Source organism: Rhinolophus sinicus, chromosome 14 (assembly GCF_057876585.1).
Source record: "Rhinolophus sinicus isolate RSI-liver-muscle chromosome 14, RSI-T2T, whole genome shotgun sequence".
Lineage (NCBI taxonomy): Eukaryota > Metazoa > Chordata > Mammalia > Chiroptera > Rhinolophidae > Rhinolophus > Rhinolophus sinicus.
The window spans coordinates 116,241,104-116,257,355 of record NC_142514.1 but is presented as its reverse complement, the minus strand read 5'-3'; the positions used below and the strand labels follow the sequence as shown (position 1 = coordinate 116,257,355).

Here is a 16,252-nt window from a genome sequence, read left to right as displayed (position 1 = left end):
TCATTTCTGCTTTATTCTGTTGGATTTTGTTGGTTGAAGCAGTCACAGACATACTCAGATTCAAGGGGATGGGAAAATAGACTTCACCTTTTGATGGAAGGGGTATCAGAAATTTGGGGGTTATGTTTTAAAACATCTACAGACATTTATTATGTTTTTCAGTGTTTGGCTTCTCCCATCATTTTCTTAGTTAAATTCCTAGACTTGGATAATGGGGGAAAAATGCACATTTGTCAGCCTTTTATACAAATATTGTCTAACTGTCCTTTGAAAACATATGCTATTGTTAAACTGATGCAGTGAGAGTGCTTTTTTCTATCTATACCTAGCCAACAATGAATATTACATATCTTTGAATAGTTGTCCTATTAGGTAATTGGAAAATATTTCATTGTATTTGCAAGTCTTTGATCATTTGTAAGATAAATATCACTTATAAGATAAACATAGGATTATTTAACATTTGTATTTCTTCTTTGATGAATTTTTTTCTTTTACATTCTGTGATATTAATATAAAATTGAGTTCTAAGAGACTTAAATATTGAGGACATTAAACCTCAACATTTGGCATATGTTGTAAACATTTTGAGTTTATTATCTGCCTTTTCACTTTATTTCTAAAATATTTTTATGAGACAAAATTTATCTCCTTATTCTTTATAGTTATTGTGTTTGGTATAATAGTATTATGGGTGTTTTTTTAAATCATCTTTTTAGGGGAGAGTAGTGTGTTCTTTTAGTGAATTTAGGGATAAATTACATTCAAGTAGGTTTACTAAAATCTGTTTTCTGAGGAACAATTATTATTTATTACTTATTACAGACTCACTATGTGTCAGACATTTTTCTAGGTGTTTGGATTTATAGCAGGGAACAAAACAGGACAACAATTCTTGTCTTCATTTTCATGGCTATTTATTATTTTCATGAATAAGTTATTTCAGAAAATTTTTATTTGATTATATATGATGATTACATTTGTATTGATTTTTTTCATTAATGTATTTCATTTGAAGTTGTTCATACATTCAAAATTGAAATAAAACGGTACCTAATGAAGAGATAGTGCTTTGGGGGGTAGGTTTTATTAACAAAAATCTGTCTTCAGTCATGGTAGAGAAGACACGTATTTCTGTCATTTATATTTATAATGCCCTTTAGACAAACATCGGGTTTCTAGAGGCATGGGAAAGACAGAAGAATAAATAATTGAAGTTTGGTCCTTCGTTTTTAAAAAATATTTTTGAAATTTAAAGTATGTTAAATTTAATCAAACCATTTATAATATTGTACTGATAGAAGCATTTTTACACACACAATAAAGGAAAACTCAGAATGGAGTAAAGTCTGTGAGAGTTGGTTCAAGATACATGGTATTACATAATTCACTATGTCAACAGATAAAACTAAAGAGTCATTTATATTTACCTTTTTTTACGTTGAAATTTCTCGTAGATTACTTAGAAAGAACACATAATAATTTCATTTTAAATTTCTTTTTATCTGGTAGTCAAGTATATTCATGTTAAAGTGAAGTGTCTCTAACCTGGTATGAGAACTAATAAATAAATTAGAAGTTCTAACTAAATGTAATTAGAATATTGATTATTTTGTACTCTTCAGAAAAGTTTATAACTCAGTATCTCCTCAGCAACAATAGTTCTGTGATAATGTGGCCATTGAATAACACTGATGTTTATTTGTGTGTACTTGTATGTGTACATTTGAATTTACGTTAAAAAGTAATGTAATCTTAAATATGTAGATTAAAAATCTTGCTTTCCAATGTTTTGAAAATCCACTGGATCTTGTAGATAACTTGACTCTGTCTCACAATAGAGTACCTTTTAGTGGATCCAAGTTTCAATTTCACATGTGATCTTTGTTATAAATAGTGAAATGAAGAAGAGTGCTTGCCATATGAACTGTAAACGATGACCTCTTGGTTAGAACATGCTACTAACAAGGCCAGACACCTAGGTTTGATGCACCTAAATGCCAGTTCATGATGTTTTGTACCAATTTCACACACTGCACTGCTCATCCTGGATATGTTAAAGTGAAACTTAGAATTATTTTACTAGGTTATTTTTATTCTTGTCAATTACAATCACAAGGAAGCAAACAAATTTAGTTTAAATATTGTACCTGAATTGACTTTGTCAGGCATGTATTCTCCACATGCTCTTTGAAGTGAGATATAAAACTCATATAACACTTAGGGAAGAGACCGGCTTTTACAATCTCCTTCCCTGTTTCTACCCCAAGCTATTTTTCATGAATCAAAGGAAATAGCCATTAATGATATTCTTTCAAATCATGGCAGTCATGTACAATGGAAGTACAAGATGGAAGTATAAAAAAATGGAAGTGTAAAAAGTCATGTAATGGAAGTATAAAAATACTAAAGGTGTGTACGAATTTTTGTAGCACCAATATCAAAGTTATTATTCATCTTTATTCAACTTGAAGGGCATGGTTTAAGATTATTTAGGTTTTTGTATTGAGCGTGAGAAAATTCTTTATAGGGTAGTTCTGGTCATACTGTTTTGGGGCTGGATTGGTAATTATAATACAAGCAATGAAATGATTTTACCCCAGATTGATGTTGTATTTTTAATTCCAGCAGGAATCAAGTGGTATAGTCACATTTAATTCATATTATATTAGAAATTGATTATAATTTTTATTTATTAAAAGTTTTAGCTCTGTCAATAAAACCCCAAAATTCAGTAGTGTAAAATTGAAGATATAATTGGCCTTATTAAATGATTCATGAATTGGATAGAATCCCATCTAACAAGTCGAAAGGCAGTCTGAGGGGTTATACAAAATGGAAGGTTTTTATCGGAAGAAGAGTTGGCAAGGGGGCAATTAGCAAAAGAAAAAGAAGGATTTTTTTAGTCCTAGACATTGTCTTTTTTGGAGTAAGGGAATAGGATAGGTTTTATTATGCAGGTTGCCTCTTTTTCCATTGGAGGTGTGTGTGGGGATAAATAGGGTCTGAGTGACAGATTACCGGTGCTTGACCGGAAAATTCTAGACTGGTTGATTAAGACTGCATTTCTAGTGAAGGTTAAAACTGTAATTAGGACAGATATTGTATAAATATAGGTTTGGTATCATGGCTTTTAGCACAAGTGACGCCATTTGGAACCTATGCTTTTCTATATAACAAGTCTATACATTAAAGAAAAATACATCAATTTTTTCAATTGTGTTAAGAGTATAAGTTTAATGCACTTATTTAATTAGTACTTGAGTTTGGCCATCAGCTTTGAGTCTTGAGAAACTATTTATAAACGTGATTAAACTAGGGGGTACCTTTTAAATGTTTATAAATTCCCTAGTGGTTTTTCAACTTTCAAATTGTAATCTACAGGATTCTGAAAATACAGAACAGCGAATCCAGTCTCTTATCAACTCATTAAAACATATGGTATATGAATATATATGCCGTTGTCTATTTAAGGTAAGAAATGTTATATTTTTCACATATAAAATACTACCTGACTCTTGATTTAATACAGTATTACATTTAAATTATGTAATTCTTTACCTATTAGAAAGGTATTGAAATTGGAATTTCTGATATTTTCCTAGAATAATATTCATTACTATCTAGAATGTCTTGCAATGCTTTGGGATATGGTAGGGAAAAAGTCACAAGTGAAGAAGGGAGAGCAAACACTGGATTAGCTGACCTTGCTCTCGTCATCCCAGTAGCCATTGAAAGAGGAAACTGTGATGGATTATGTAGGTCATTTTGTAGCTGGGTTTTCTCAACCTCAGCACTATTGACATTTTGGGCCACATTATTATTTGTTGAGGGGGGCTGTTTTGTGCATTTTAGGATCTTTAGCATCATCTCTGGCCTCTGCCAACTAATGCCAGTAGCACTCCCTTTCCCTCAGTTGTTACAATCAAAAATATCTCTGGACATTGCCAAATATTCCCTGGGTTGGGGAACAAAATTGTTTCCTATTCCTGGCATTAGGAAGTAAACTAATGCCTGATTCTGAGTTAGAAATTTGTCATAGACATCTTTAGTATTATAAAGGTCCCAGTAGAATACTCAATGGAGCATATTTTAGAAATTTTGAATATTATAGAAAACACAGAGGCTTTTCATTTTGGAATTTTTAAAAATATCAGTCTTTGTTAGCTTGAGATACATTGAAGTAGAGCTTCATACAGACAAGAAAGTGAGAGAAATAGAGTTATGATGGTCCAATTATATAGGCTTCTTAGAAAATCTTGAAAAAGATGTAGTTAGTATATTTTTCAGTAAGTGTTAGTAACTTTTATGATTAGAGTGATATTGTTGAGGATCGTTACTTGAGGCAGAAAATAAATCCTTCAAAGTGCCTTTCAGCACTTTGACAATGGACATTATTGGAAGTTCAAAGAATTATAGTTGAGCGTTTCTGCAGAATTCCTTCTTTAATGAGAATGGTGGATTTATATTTTTTATTTTAACGGTCTTATAGTTAACTATCATTCTAAAAATCATCTGTTTGGCCCTCAGTTTTAAGTTGTGTGAAATGAGGAATTGCAAGCAAAGATCTGAAAGCTCATTTCATCACTAAAATGTTATGATCCTAGATATGAGGATGACATAAGAGTAGAATTTTATCAGTTATAGATCTCATATATTGCTAACATTTGTATAATGCATTATCTCATGTAATGCTTTAAAATTTTATTACACAAACAAAAGTTAAAAAACATTTTCTGAGTCTCAAACTTTATGGAACTGTATAGAAAAAAATCTTAGAGTCATTTCACCCTCTCCTCCAGCTTTTACTCCTTCATTAGAGGAAATCAGTTCTAAGTTTGATTTGTTTCTTATATAACCCATTTCCTTTCTCTTCATATTTATACCAACAAATACATAATACTTTTATATCTTCCATACTATATATTTTGTTCTGGTGCATCTTTTTTTGTTGCAATAGCTCCAGAAGATCTTTCCGTAAGTATAAATGTATTAACCTCATTATATTTAGTGATGGTGTGGTTTTCCATAATATGTTTATTTGCTGCTTTAGCTACTACTTGATTGGTGGATATTAAACTATATATATTTTTTGCTGTTATGAATGACTGTTAAGTCCTGTGAAGTATATTCATCTTTATGTACATGTGTAAGTAGGTATTTCTATTCAGTAGATTTCTTAATGAAAATATAGTGCTGGTCTAAGGATAAAGAACTTTTGAAATTTTGTTGAATATTATCAAACTGCCTTCTAAAAGTTCTTTACCAGTTAATACTCCTGTCCACAGAGTAAGTAAGGTACCTCCTTCCTTGCATCCTTGTCAACCCTGGATATTATCAGTCTTTTTAATTTTTACCAAGTTGTGGTTTAGAAATATCTTATTTTTTAATTTCTTTTCTGTATTTTTATTAAAGTTGTTTGTTTTTGCCTTCCTTATTTGTCATTTTTGTCTATTTGCCATATTTATCTATTTTTCTTGGTATTTTAAAGAATAAGCCTTGCTTTATAGAACAAGTCTACTTTATCATAATTATTGTTTTTATATTTTATTTTTTAATCATTAGATTTATTTTTGATTTCTATATTATTTAATTTATATAATTTGTTTTTAAATGTAGCTTTAATCTTATTTTATTTTCTAGTGAATATATTAAGGATACAGTTTCATTTTAGTCACTCTCCTAATAATATATTTAATGCTTTTTTACTCTCCTTTAAGACCTCTACACTAAAATAGGCTGTGATTTATGAAAATATTAGAGCGCTATAGTTACTTTAAGATGCCCCAAATTCCTTTTGAAAGTAATGTTATAAATAAATATTATTTTTGAAAAATATTTTAAGTTAAAAGATACCATAAACTCTTTCTTTCAATCAGTAGTATTTTTTTAAAAAGGATGTTCCATAATTCTTTATTAATAACATACATATTTATGGACATCAGTTGAATCCAAAATTTTAGTAGTTTTGCTTATTATGTGTTTCTTGTTTGTTTCTAACCTATGTGTCTTTACCTCGGTTTATATATTACTTTATTTTTATGCAATATATTTACTGATGAGATGTAAATCCTTATGTCATATATTTTATAATGTAATTAGGGAAGGATATAATAAGTAGTCAGTACTAAATGATATAAGACATCAGTGAAGTATAGCAAGGAATACTTTTAAGTCACTTTACCTTTTAAAAATGTATGTAAATTAGGGTAAAGCCAGCATTTTGTTGCACTAGGAGAGAGCTTACAAGGCTTAATGTCCTTAACATTTTAGTATCCAGTTGGGTGCTCACAATTTAGTGCACAATTGGGTGCTGAAAATACCCAATTGCTATTTTCATTGCTTATCTTAAGTAATACTTTTCTATTGATTGAGAACAGCTAAAATCACTAAAACCAACAAATTCCCAGAAAATTGTGGTTTATATTTCTTAAGACGTTTATAATTGACAATGGAATATCTGTTTTCTAAAATTCATATTTCTGTATGAGTAATATTAAACTTATTCAACATGAATTCAGCAGTCCATAGAATGAATAAAAATTCTGAAAGCACATTAATTGTAAAGCAGTGAAGTACATTTCTCAAGATTTAGCAGTGTGATCTTAGGACGGAACCAATTTCATATTTTAGTGAAACCTTTTTGGGTTTTTAGCAGTGTGCATCCCATTAAACTGCCAGAGTTTCTTAATTTATTTTATATCATATTTTATTCATTTATTTATTATTATTTTTTGTTATTAGTTTCAGGTGTACAAAACAATGTAATAGTTAGGTATTTATACCCCTCACAAAGTGATAACCCCCTTCTTTCTTGCTGATTTTGCTGTTGTGTTGGTGACAGCAGTATGGCAGCAGGGGACTCTTGAACTAGAGCGAGGATAGGATTATTAGTATTCGCATCGCATTGAAGTGAAAGCAACCTGACCTGGAGTAAAAACTGATTGACTTGTTTTGTAGCAGATAATTTAGACTTTTGATTAAGTAACCCAAATGTAGAAAACTGTCTAGCAGTTTCAGTTTAGATTCTTGACTGGGTCATTTTTTTAAGAGATCAAAATTATTTATTTCAGTAACCTAAGTATTTTAGACAATGATAGGATAAGTAACATATTTGGTTTTCCCAAATTTATGATTATACTAAAACTATGTACAAGTTAGTACCTTTACATATCATTTCTTCATCCCAGTTTATTGTTTGGAATAGATACAAAATAATGGAAGTTGTTGGAATGTTAAATAATTTCCAACTATATAAGGCAAGACTACAGAAAAGGGTGGGAGAGTATATATTCTTCCTGTGTCCCTTTCCTCTTGTAAGTGTGATCCAAGAGAGATCTGAAATGGCTTAGGTGAGATGTGACTAGAAGTTTTTTCACTCAAATTTTTGGTAGGTTTATGCCTCTGCAGGTCAGTCTGCCCCTCCAAATGAATTTGCTAGTTGATTGAGTAAAATTCAGATGAATGTTATGTTTTAAAAATAAAATAATAATAGCTTATCATGATTGTATTTATCTTACAAATCATTTAATTTGGAATCTGATATTTTTTTCTATCAAAATGTGTTTTCTTATAAAAGTGTGGGTGTTTCAAAATTTTATCACCTGTGGCTATTAAAGTGAATCCTGGTAATTTAGATAATTATTTTCTGCTTAGATAACTTTGAAACTTTTTAGTATTATATCTAACCATTTAGATTTTTCTGGAAGTATTGTTGCATGTGCATAGAATTGTTCATTAAAATGTATGGTTTAACTTCAAGCACAAATGAGAATACTCTAGTTCTATGCTGTATCAACTTCGTTGAGATTAAAGAAAGACTTCTCCATATGGTAACATTTGCTTTATACTTTTCATTGAACATATTTGAAAGCAATAGATACTGTGGAGTAGAAATAAAAGGAATGAATGAAGTATACTTTTTATTGCTTCTTAGTCTCTGAGAATTGTGGAGTCTGGAATATTTTGAAATACATTTCCCTTCCAATATTGTGTAGTTTATTAATTTACTGTAAAGCAGATAGTTATATGTCACCTTTTAAGACTTACAATGTTCCAGACACTGTGTAAGTGCTTTGCATATATTGTGATTTAATTCCTACAACATTCCTATTATATAAGGAGGAAACCAAGATTTAGAGCTAATAACCTTTCTGTAGGTTACCCAGATTAATGGTGGAGCTGACATTGAAACCCATTTGGCTTGATGCTGAAAACTTCTTACTAATAGAATGAGAGTGAAACAAACAATTATATCTGGAATTGTGAACTTGATCTCAACTCTGAAGTTGACTTTAAGATTCCCTCATATTGTATTAATTCTGCTCTAATAGTTTCACTGCTTTTGAATATTTACTAGAGTATTGTGATGGCATGGAATGTGTGGCTGACTTATCCCACCTAATAGTTTACCATCTGTTAGTGGTTTTTCTAGTTAATTATATAGATGATCATTTGAAATTTTCCTTATTCTATATACCTTGATATTAAAGTATTTTGTAGCAGAACCTAAGTATGCTGAGATAAATTAACATTGAATTAAAACACTTAAATTTTCTGATTTGAAAAGTAGTGTAGATCAAGGATGTTAGAGATAAAAACTACTTTGTCAACTCTGGATATTGACAGGTTTGTTTTTTGTTTTTCTCTGAAATAAATATTCAGAAAAATCCTTAAGCTTGATTTTTCCATTCTTAATTTTACTTCAATTTAATTGAAAATAATGCTTTCTCTCAGTCTCTCAGTAAATTGTGTTATTTTCTTAAATCATCATTGTCCTTCATTATAATATTATTGTAACTATGGTGTTACTATGGCTGAAAGGACTCATTGGTCCAGCTGGGCAATGAGGCAGCTGCCACCAACAGCTTCCTTCAGTGATGTCTAGGTTGGAAAACATAAAAGAAGATCCCAGTTGGTCTGTCTTAGGTCATATGGCATCCTTTGTACCATTATGTGTGGAGTGATATAATGTCATTGGCCCAACTGTGTTACATGCATATGCCTGATCAAAAAATGAAGCGAAGGGCAACTACCATTACCCATTTATTGACTACATGTTATGTGGCTATTTTTTGCTTACATTTTGGAGTTTGGTCCCAGTAATAATTAACAATTAGCTCACTGATTTGAGCTAATCTGAGCTAATCTGAGAATCATAGAGTAGCAGGGCCTTGCCTTATTTCCATTAACACTAGAGACTACATTATTCTTCCTCAGTTCGGAGGAAGAAATGGCTCAATAAATAATATTGTGTGAATTTGTTTGTGTGGGTATGTATGTACATGTAATAAAGAATTAACTATATTGTTAAGTGATAAAGCTTCAAAGTAATACATTTACTGTCTAATTTGTCTTCATTATTTCTTTACCTTAGATGAAGGCTCTGTTATAATTATGTTAACTATCCATTAATTCACAAAACAAATAGCTTAGTGGCTTATTCAGCTAGTCACAGTTCAATCCCAAACCTGAGTTCTGACCTTCTAATACCTAGGACCATTGTACATCTCCCCAAATGACATGCCTTGCTTTTTACAATAATTTAAGTCACACGGTAGCTATTTCATTGCTTAATCAATAGATATTTATTGAGTACTTGCTGTATGTGTATACAAACATACACAAGATAATCCTTCTGTAGAGTATTATTCAATATACTGCATCTCTCCTACTGAGGGTGATTTTCTGGCAGGCAAGGAGTTTACTTGCTGTTAGTATTTATAGGAGGATCTTTTTAAATATCTTAATATCTGTATATTTATCTCTATAATTATATACACATTAGATATAAATAAAGTATTTACAATATGGGAAAAGCTAAATAAAATGTTTAAATTAGAACTTGGTAGGAAAGATGGTGCTTTACCAAATGGGTTTTTTTTGTTGTTAGTAAACGTTTACTTTTTTTTTTACAGAAATGATACAAGCTCATTTTAGAAAGTTTAAAAAATAAATATAAGTATCTAAGGAAAAAGAAGAAAATACAACCTGTAATCTCAAAAATAAATCACTGATAAGAATTTTGATATCTTTTTTCCAATTTTTTTGCAGCTACATATCCATATATGTTTATATAAACGTATTCCCCCTCCTTCCACATATGAATTATGCTATGTTTTTTTGATATCAATATTTTTCATGATAGACTTTTGAACATTTAGGTTGTTTTAGTTTTTCCTCCACTGTAAACAGTCTTGCACATCATATCCTTGTTTCCTATCCAGGATTACATTCATGATCCCTTTACATAAATTTCTACAACTGAAATTTCTTGATTTAGGGGTATACATTGTTCAGGAGCATATAAACATACACAGTGACAAATTGAGGATTACTAATGCAGGAGATTGATCTAGTTAGTAATGACTGACTCAAACCTCACCATTGGATTTCAGCTAGTTAAATAAATCTGTTTTATTTTTAATGAGATGTAAATACAAATTAATCCTAGCACTGTCTCTAAATATTTTAGCACTTTCTTTATATACCCTACCCCCAACTTAGAACTGTTGTTCTATGTTGATGTTATCGGAATAGTCATTTTTCATATTGATAAAAGAAGATAATTTGAAGACAATACAGATTTTGTGAATGGAAATTCAAGGACTAGGCTTTTCCGGAACCACAAATTCAGAGAAAAAGCAAGGTTTAAAAAAAAAAAAAGAAAAGAAAAGAAAAAGCAAGATAACATCTGTTATTCTTTTCAGGCTGATCAGTTGATGTTCGCTTTGCATTTTGTTCGAGGCATGCATCCTGAACTTTTTCAAGAAAATGTAAGTGGAAGTAAAGGAGGAAAATGTTTGAGTTACATAGTAATTTGGACGGATTTATGGTTAGATTAGAAATTACTTCAGGGTAGAAATTATATATCAACCTATTAATTTTTCACTAAGTTAGAAATTTAGTGTAAGATGATGATTTCCAGTTCTACTCCCCTCTGGGTGGGCGCAATATTCTGAAGTGATGCCATGTTTCCCCGAAAATAAGACTGGGCCTCATATTAGTTTTTGCTCCAAAAGATGCTTTAGGGCTTATGTTCAGGGGCTGTCATCCTGAAAAGTCATGCTAGGACTTAGTTTCTGTTTAGGTCTTATTTTCGGGGAAACATGGTAGTAAGGCAGAAAAATGTAAGTAACTTACCCACAGTGCCTAGATTTTTCTGAACCCAAGTCCATGTACTCAGGATACCAGAAGGGTCAGTCTTATATCCCTGGTGTAAGCAGTGGAACTGATAAATATAAAATATGGAACAATATGGGTACAACATTATTTATTACCACCTTCACTGACTTCACAGCAGGTGAAGCAAGAAAGAGGGTAGGCAGTTCTCAGAAGCTTCCTTGAACCTGCAGATTTATGTTAATCTTTTAATGTATAACTTATCTTCTTTGTCTATGACTTCATTTCTGGGCTGCCATATATCCCCCTCTCAAATTTGAAAAGAACTTCCTTTGAGCCAGAGCTAGTTAATCCATCTCTGGTGTGCTTCTAATATTCTTTAAAAAACATTTGTAAATGATTTTTTTTCATTATTATTCCATTATCATAAAGTGAGAATCCATTATTTAGGGTGGGAGAGAATATTTATGTGGACAGTGCAACTTTGACCTAATAACCTTTAACTCCACTTGATCAGATTTTAATTACCGTGTTTCCCCCAAAATAAGATCAGGTCTCATATTAATTTTTGCTCCAAAAGACACATGAGCGTGTATTTTCAGGGGATGTCTTGGTTTTTCATGTACAACAATCTATATTTATTCAAATACAGTCATGTCATCTTCTGGAACATCGTCATAATGTACTAAATGCGTCCGTATGGCTGACGATTTTAACGGGCTTATTTTCGGGGTAGGTCTTATTTTCGGGTAAACATGGTATGTTCTGGGTTCCCCTCATTTGAATAGTTAAAAGAATGTAGGCCATTCCTCATGCATATGTTTGCTCTTTGTTTCCCTCTACCTCCACATGCTCTGGCTGAATTGTATAGTTTCTCCTGAATTTATTAACTTGACCCCTTTTAGTTCTGCTATTAACTCGAATGCCTTAACTTCCTCCTGTATAATGTTTTTCACTATGATTAATATGTTTCACACTGGATAAGACTTAAAATTACCTGTTTTTTCCTTCTGGAGTATAAATCAATTATATACATTATATTACATATAGTATAATAATCATTCATTTTTATTTATTTGTAATTGTGTAATTTAAGTGTGAAGTGTAAAGGGTCAGGGTGGGTGGAGGCAGGAAGTATGTTGCTTTGGTAATTTTTCCATATTGCTGTCCCATTTTAATATGTTTTTGCTTTATTTGCTGACCAATATGTAATAAATTATATAGTAGTGCCTATTATTATCTGATTGGGGGACACAGGGTGAAGATACAGATTTTCTTAGAGCACTAGATTTCATAACATAACAGTTGATGAATTTTGATTCTGTAGATAAAAAAAAGGGAATAATGGCAATCTTCCAATCTGTTAGAAAAGATGTTAATGGAACTACTTTTTTCTGTTTTTTTTCTAACATACACAATTTTAAAACTTTGGTACACCTTATTGCTTATCTGGAGGAATAGCACACAAGTATAATAGGAAAAATTAACAGGTAGTGACAAATGCTAATTGAACATGACATTTACATTTTTAGATGTTAAGACTTATATATGTATAGTGGGTGCCAAAAAAATGTGTACACATTTTAAGAAAGGAGAAAACTATTAAAATTATATATACTGATAACAAAAGATGAATACATGTCACATTTGACTTCTGCAATTATAAGAGTTGCTCAAAGTGATTACCATCAGTGTAATTTTAATAGGTTTTTCCTTTCTTAAAATGGGTATACATTTGTTTCTCTCTCTCTCTCTCTCTCTCTCTCTCTCTCTCTCTATATATATATATATATATATATATATATGTATTTATTTACCTATATAAAATGTAGTTTTTTTGTTTTAATAAAATTATTCTTAGTAGATTTCATATTAATGTTTTTTATATTGGTACATGAACTCATAATGTTAATGTACTAGAAGTGGGAAGTTGGGAAAGGAGTTGTGTTTCTTGTTGTTTTTTTTAATGTGTCCTTAGAAAGCTGAATTATAAGCCATCTTATAAGGATGGATGTAGGAAAATTAAGAACATTTTAACTGCATAGTATTTTTATGTTTTTTGTGTTCCTCATATTTTTATTCAATAGGAATGGGATACATTTACAGGTGTGGTTGTTGGAGACATGTTGCGGAAAGCTGTAAGTAAAAATAACAAAGTTATTCTACTCTTAGGGAAAATAGTTTGGGCTTAGACTTCATGAAATATAATTTGCTTCAGAGGAATTTTAAATTATTGTTGAATATGTCTTTATTATTGTTTAAATTATTGTTGAATATGTCTTTAGAGAATATGTCTTTGTCTCTATTGACCTTTTATAAAATGGACCTAAACATATTTTTTGTCCTTGAAGACATATTTCTTTTGAGAATATATTATTTAAATACTAAGCAATTAATATAGTTTCTTTTTTTCGGTATATACATTTTATTCCAAGAACGCTTTTATAATACTAAGAAAATCAAATCTTCTATTATAACTAGGAAAACTTTCTTATGTAACTGAGTTTAAAAACTACTTTTTAAAACTTTTGATAACTATTCAAATTTAGTTTTTTGTGTAGTTATTTTCTTCTGTTTAAACATGTAATGGATAATATTATTTTTCAAAGGAATGTACCCAAACTGTAATGCAAAACTTAGATTATGTCTGAAATGTAAGATGTAACTAAAGATAATATAATTTTATGGCAGTTTCTTATTACATTTGAGTTTTTCTGAAGTTTTACAGAAGATTAAGCACAATGAAAATGAATGCAACATTTGTCTAAATGGTTATATCTTATGTAGAATTTTATATTGATTTGTAAAATACATAAAAATAAAGAAATAATACATAGAATAAGCTTTAAAAAAAAACAGTGTTCATAAAATTAGCTAGTCAGTTGTTGAATTTTTTTAAGTTGTAATTTTACCAACTATACCAAGGAAAATAATTGCTCTTATTAAAGGACTCTCAACAAAGAATACGTGATCAACTTCCATCTTGGATAGATCAAGAAAGAAGCTGGGCAGTGGCCACATTAAAGGTACTCCTTTTCTATCGTGAGGGATATTGAAATTTTTCTGTATTCAGTTATTTCTGTTTATATTTTTTTATGTGCTACTTAATCATACTCAGTGTTGATGTTTCTGTGAATATGACAAAATGTCTGGGTAAAAAGGTATCAAAGAACTATTCTGATTAATCCTTTAATCAATTATTAATTAATTGCATTTTTCATTCAACATACACATCTTGAATCTCTGCATTGCACAAGATTCTGTGCTATATACCCACAGGGACTATAAACATAAGTAAATAAAAGATCCTCTGATATGATAGGTGGAAGCCTTATATATACAATAACTCAGGATCGGTAATGAGGTATAGCATACTTATGTTGAAAAGAGTTTCAAATTTTCATTTTCACTTCTATTCATCTTTTAAATATCTCTCATACTCGACTCTTCTCCAGGCTAACAGCCACTGTCTTAGTTTTGGCTTTTGCTATTTAACTGGATTTAGAAAGTTAGTCCCTGCTTCTAATCTCAGATCTCTCCATTTTATTCTATCCTTTATGTTTTAAAGTTTATTTAAAATAGTGCCCTATTTAAAACCTTTTAATGGTTTCTTATCACTCAGGGATGAAGTCCATAGTTTTTTTGGATAACATATAAGATTATCCATGATCTGCTCCTTACTTGCCTCTTCAGTTTTACTTCCAGTCCATTCCCTCAAAATTTCTTGTATTTGCTGGTTCCCTTATTCCCTCACCTGGAATGCACTTTGACTGTTTTGACTGTCAAATGTCTAGTTTTTAGGACTTACCCAAAGCATTACCTCCTATATGACTTTTTGCCCGATTTCTCCATTCTGTCTTTTCTATCGGCATATATCTTGAGCATTCCTATATCACCGCACGCACCGTACTAATACAAAATGATTTGTTTTCTGCCTCTTCTCCTAGGTTGTAAGTCCACTGAGATTAGGATCCTTGCCTTATTAAACTTTATTTCCCTAATATTGAGTGTTAAACCTGACTAATTTTTCCTTTTGCTTATTCAGTGAATGCCTACTATATACCAGATGTATGGACAATTTTTGTTAACTACTTATTTTTTTGAACAAATTAAAATTATGAGTAGACAAACTGATGGCATTCTTTTTTTCTTTTTTTTTAGGGTTTTCTATATATAGTATCATGTCATCTGCATATAATGACAATTTTACTTCCTCCTTACCATTTTGGATGCCTTTTATTTCTTTCTCTTGTCTGCTGTGGCTAGAACTTCCAGCACTATGTTGAATAGAAGTGGAGAAAGTGGGCAAACTTGCCTTGTTCCTGATCTTAAGGGGAATGGTTTTAGCTTTTCCCCATTGAGTATGATGTTAGCTGTGGGTTTATCATATATGGCCTTTATTATGTTGAGATATGGTCCCTCTATTCGCACTTGTTTAAGAGTTTTTATCATAAATGGCTGTTGGATTTGGTCAAATGCCTTTTCTGCATCTATTGATATGATCGTATGATTTTTATTTTTCATTTTGTTAATGTGGTGTATCACATTAATTGATTTGCGGATGTTGAACCACCCTTGCATACCAGGAGTGAAAATCCCACTTGATCATGGAGTATGATCTTTTTAATGTATTGCTGAATTCTGTTCGCTAATATTTTGTTGAGGATTTTCACATCTGTGTTCATTAGAGATATCAGCCTGTAGTTTTCTTTTTTTGTAGTGTCTTTGTCTGATTTTGGGATCAGGTTGATAGTGGCCTCGTAAAAAGTGTTTGGGAGTCTTCCCTCCTCCTGGATTTTTTGGAATAGCTTGAGGTAATAATTCTTTTTTTAATCTTTTGTAAAATTTGCCTGTAAAGCCATCTGGTCCAGGACTTTTGTTTGTTGGGAGCTTGTTCATTACTGATTCAATTTCCCTGGTGGTAATCAGTCTATTCAGGTTTTCCATTTCTTCTTGAGTTAGCTTTGGAAAGTTGTGTGCTTCTAGAAAATTGTTCATTTCTTTCAGGTTATCTAATTTGTTGGCATATAGTTGCTCATAGTATTTTCTTAAAATTTTTTGTATTTCTGTGGTGTCTGTTGTCACTTCTCCTCTTTCATTTAATTTCATTAAATTTAATTTCATTATTTTG

The 16,252-nt window shown here is 30.8% G+C and overlaps 1 protein-coding gene across 4 annotated transcripts in view; it reads left to right on the top strand.

Moving 5' to 3' along the window:
- Window positions 1–16,252, top strand: part of DYNC2H1 (dynein cytoplasmic 2 heavy chain 1) — a 292,996-nt gene that overhangs the window by 141,025 nt on the left and 135,719 nt on the right. For all 4 annotated transcript variants that reach the window (XM_074335553.2, XM_074335552.2, XM_019717180.3 and 1 more), the window contains 4 exons: window positions 3,385–3,474; window positions 10,710–10,775; window positions 13,209–13,259; window positions 14,070–14,147. In XM_074335553.2, coding sequence (XP_074191654.2) covers window positions 3,385–3,474; window positions 10,710–10,775; window positions 13,209–13,259; window positions 14,070–14,147 — 285 coding nt within the window. The remainder of the gene's footprint in view (window positions 1–3,384; window positions 3,475–10,709; window positions 10,776–13,208; window positions 13,260–14,069; window positions 14,148–16,252) is intronic.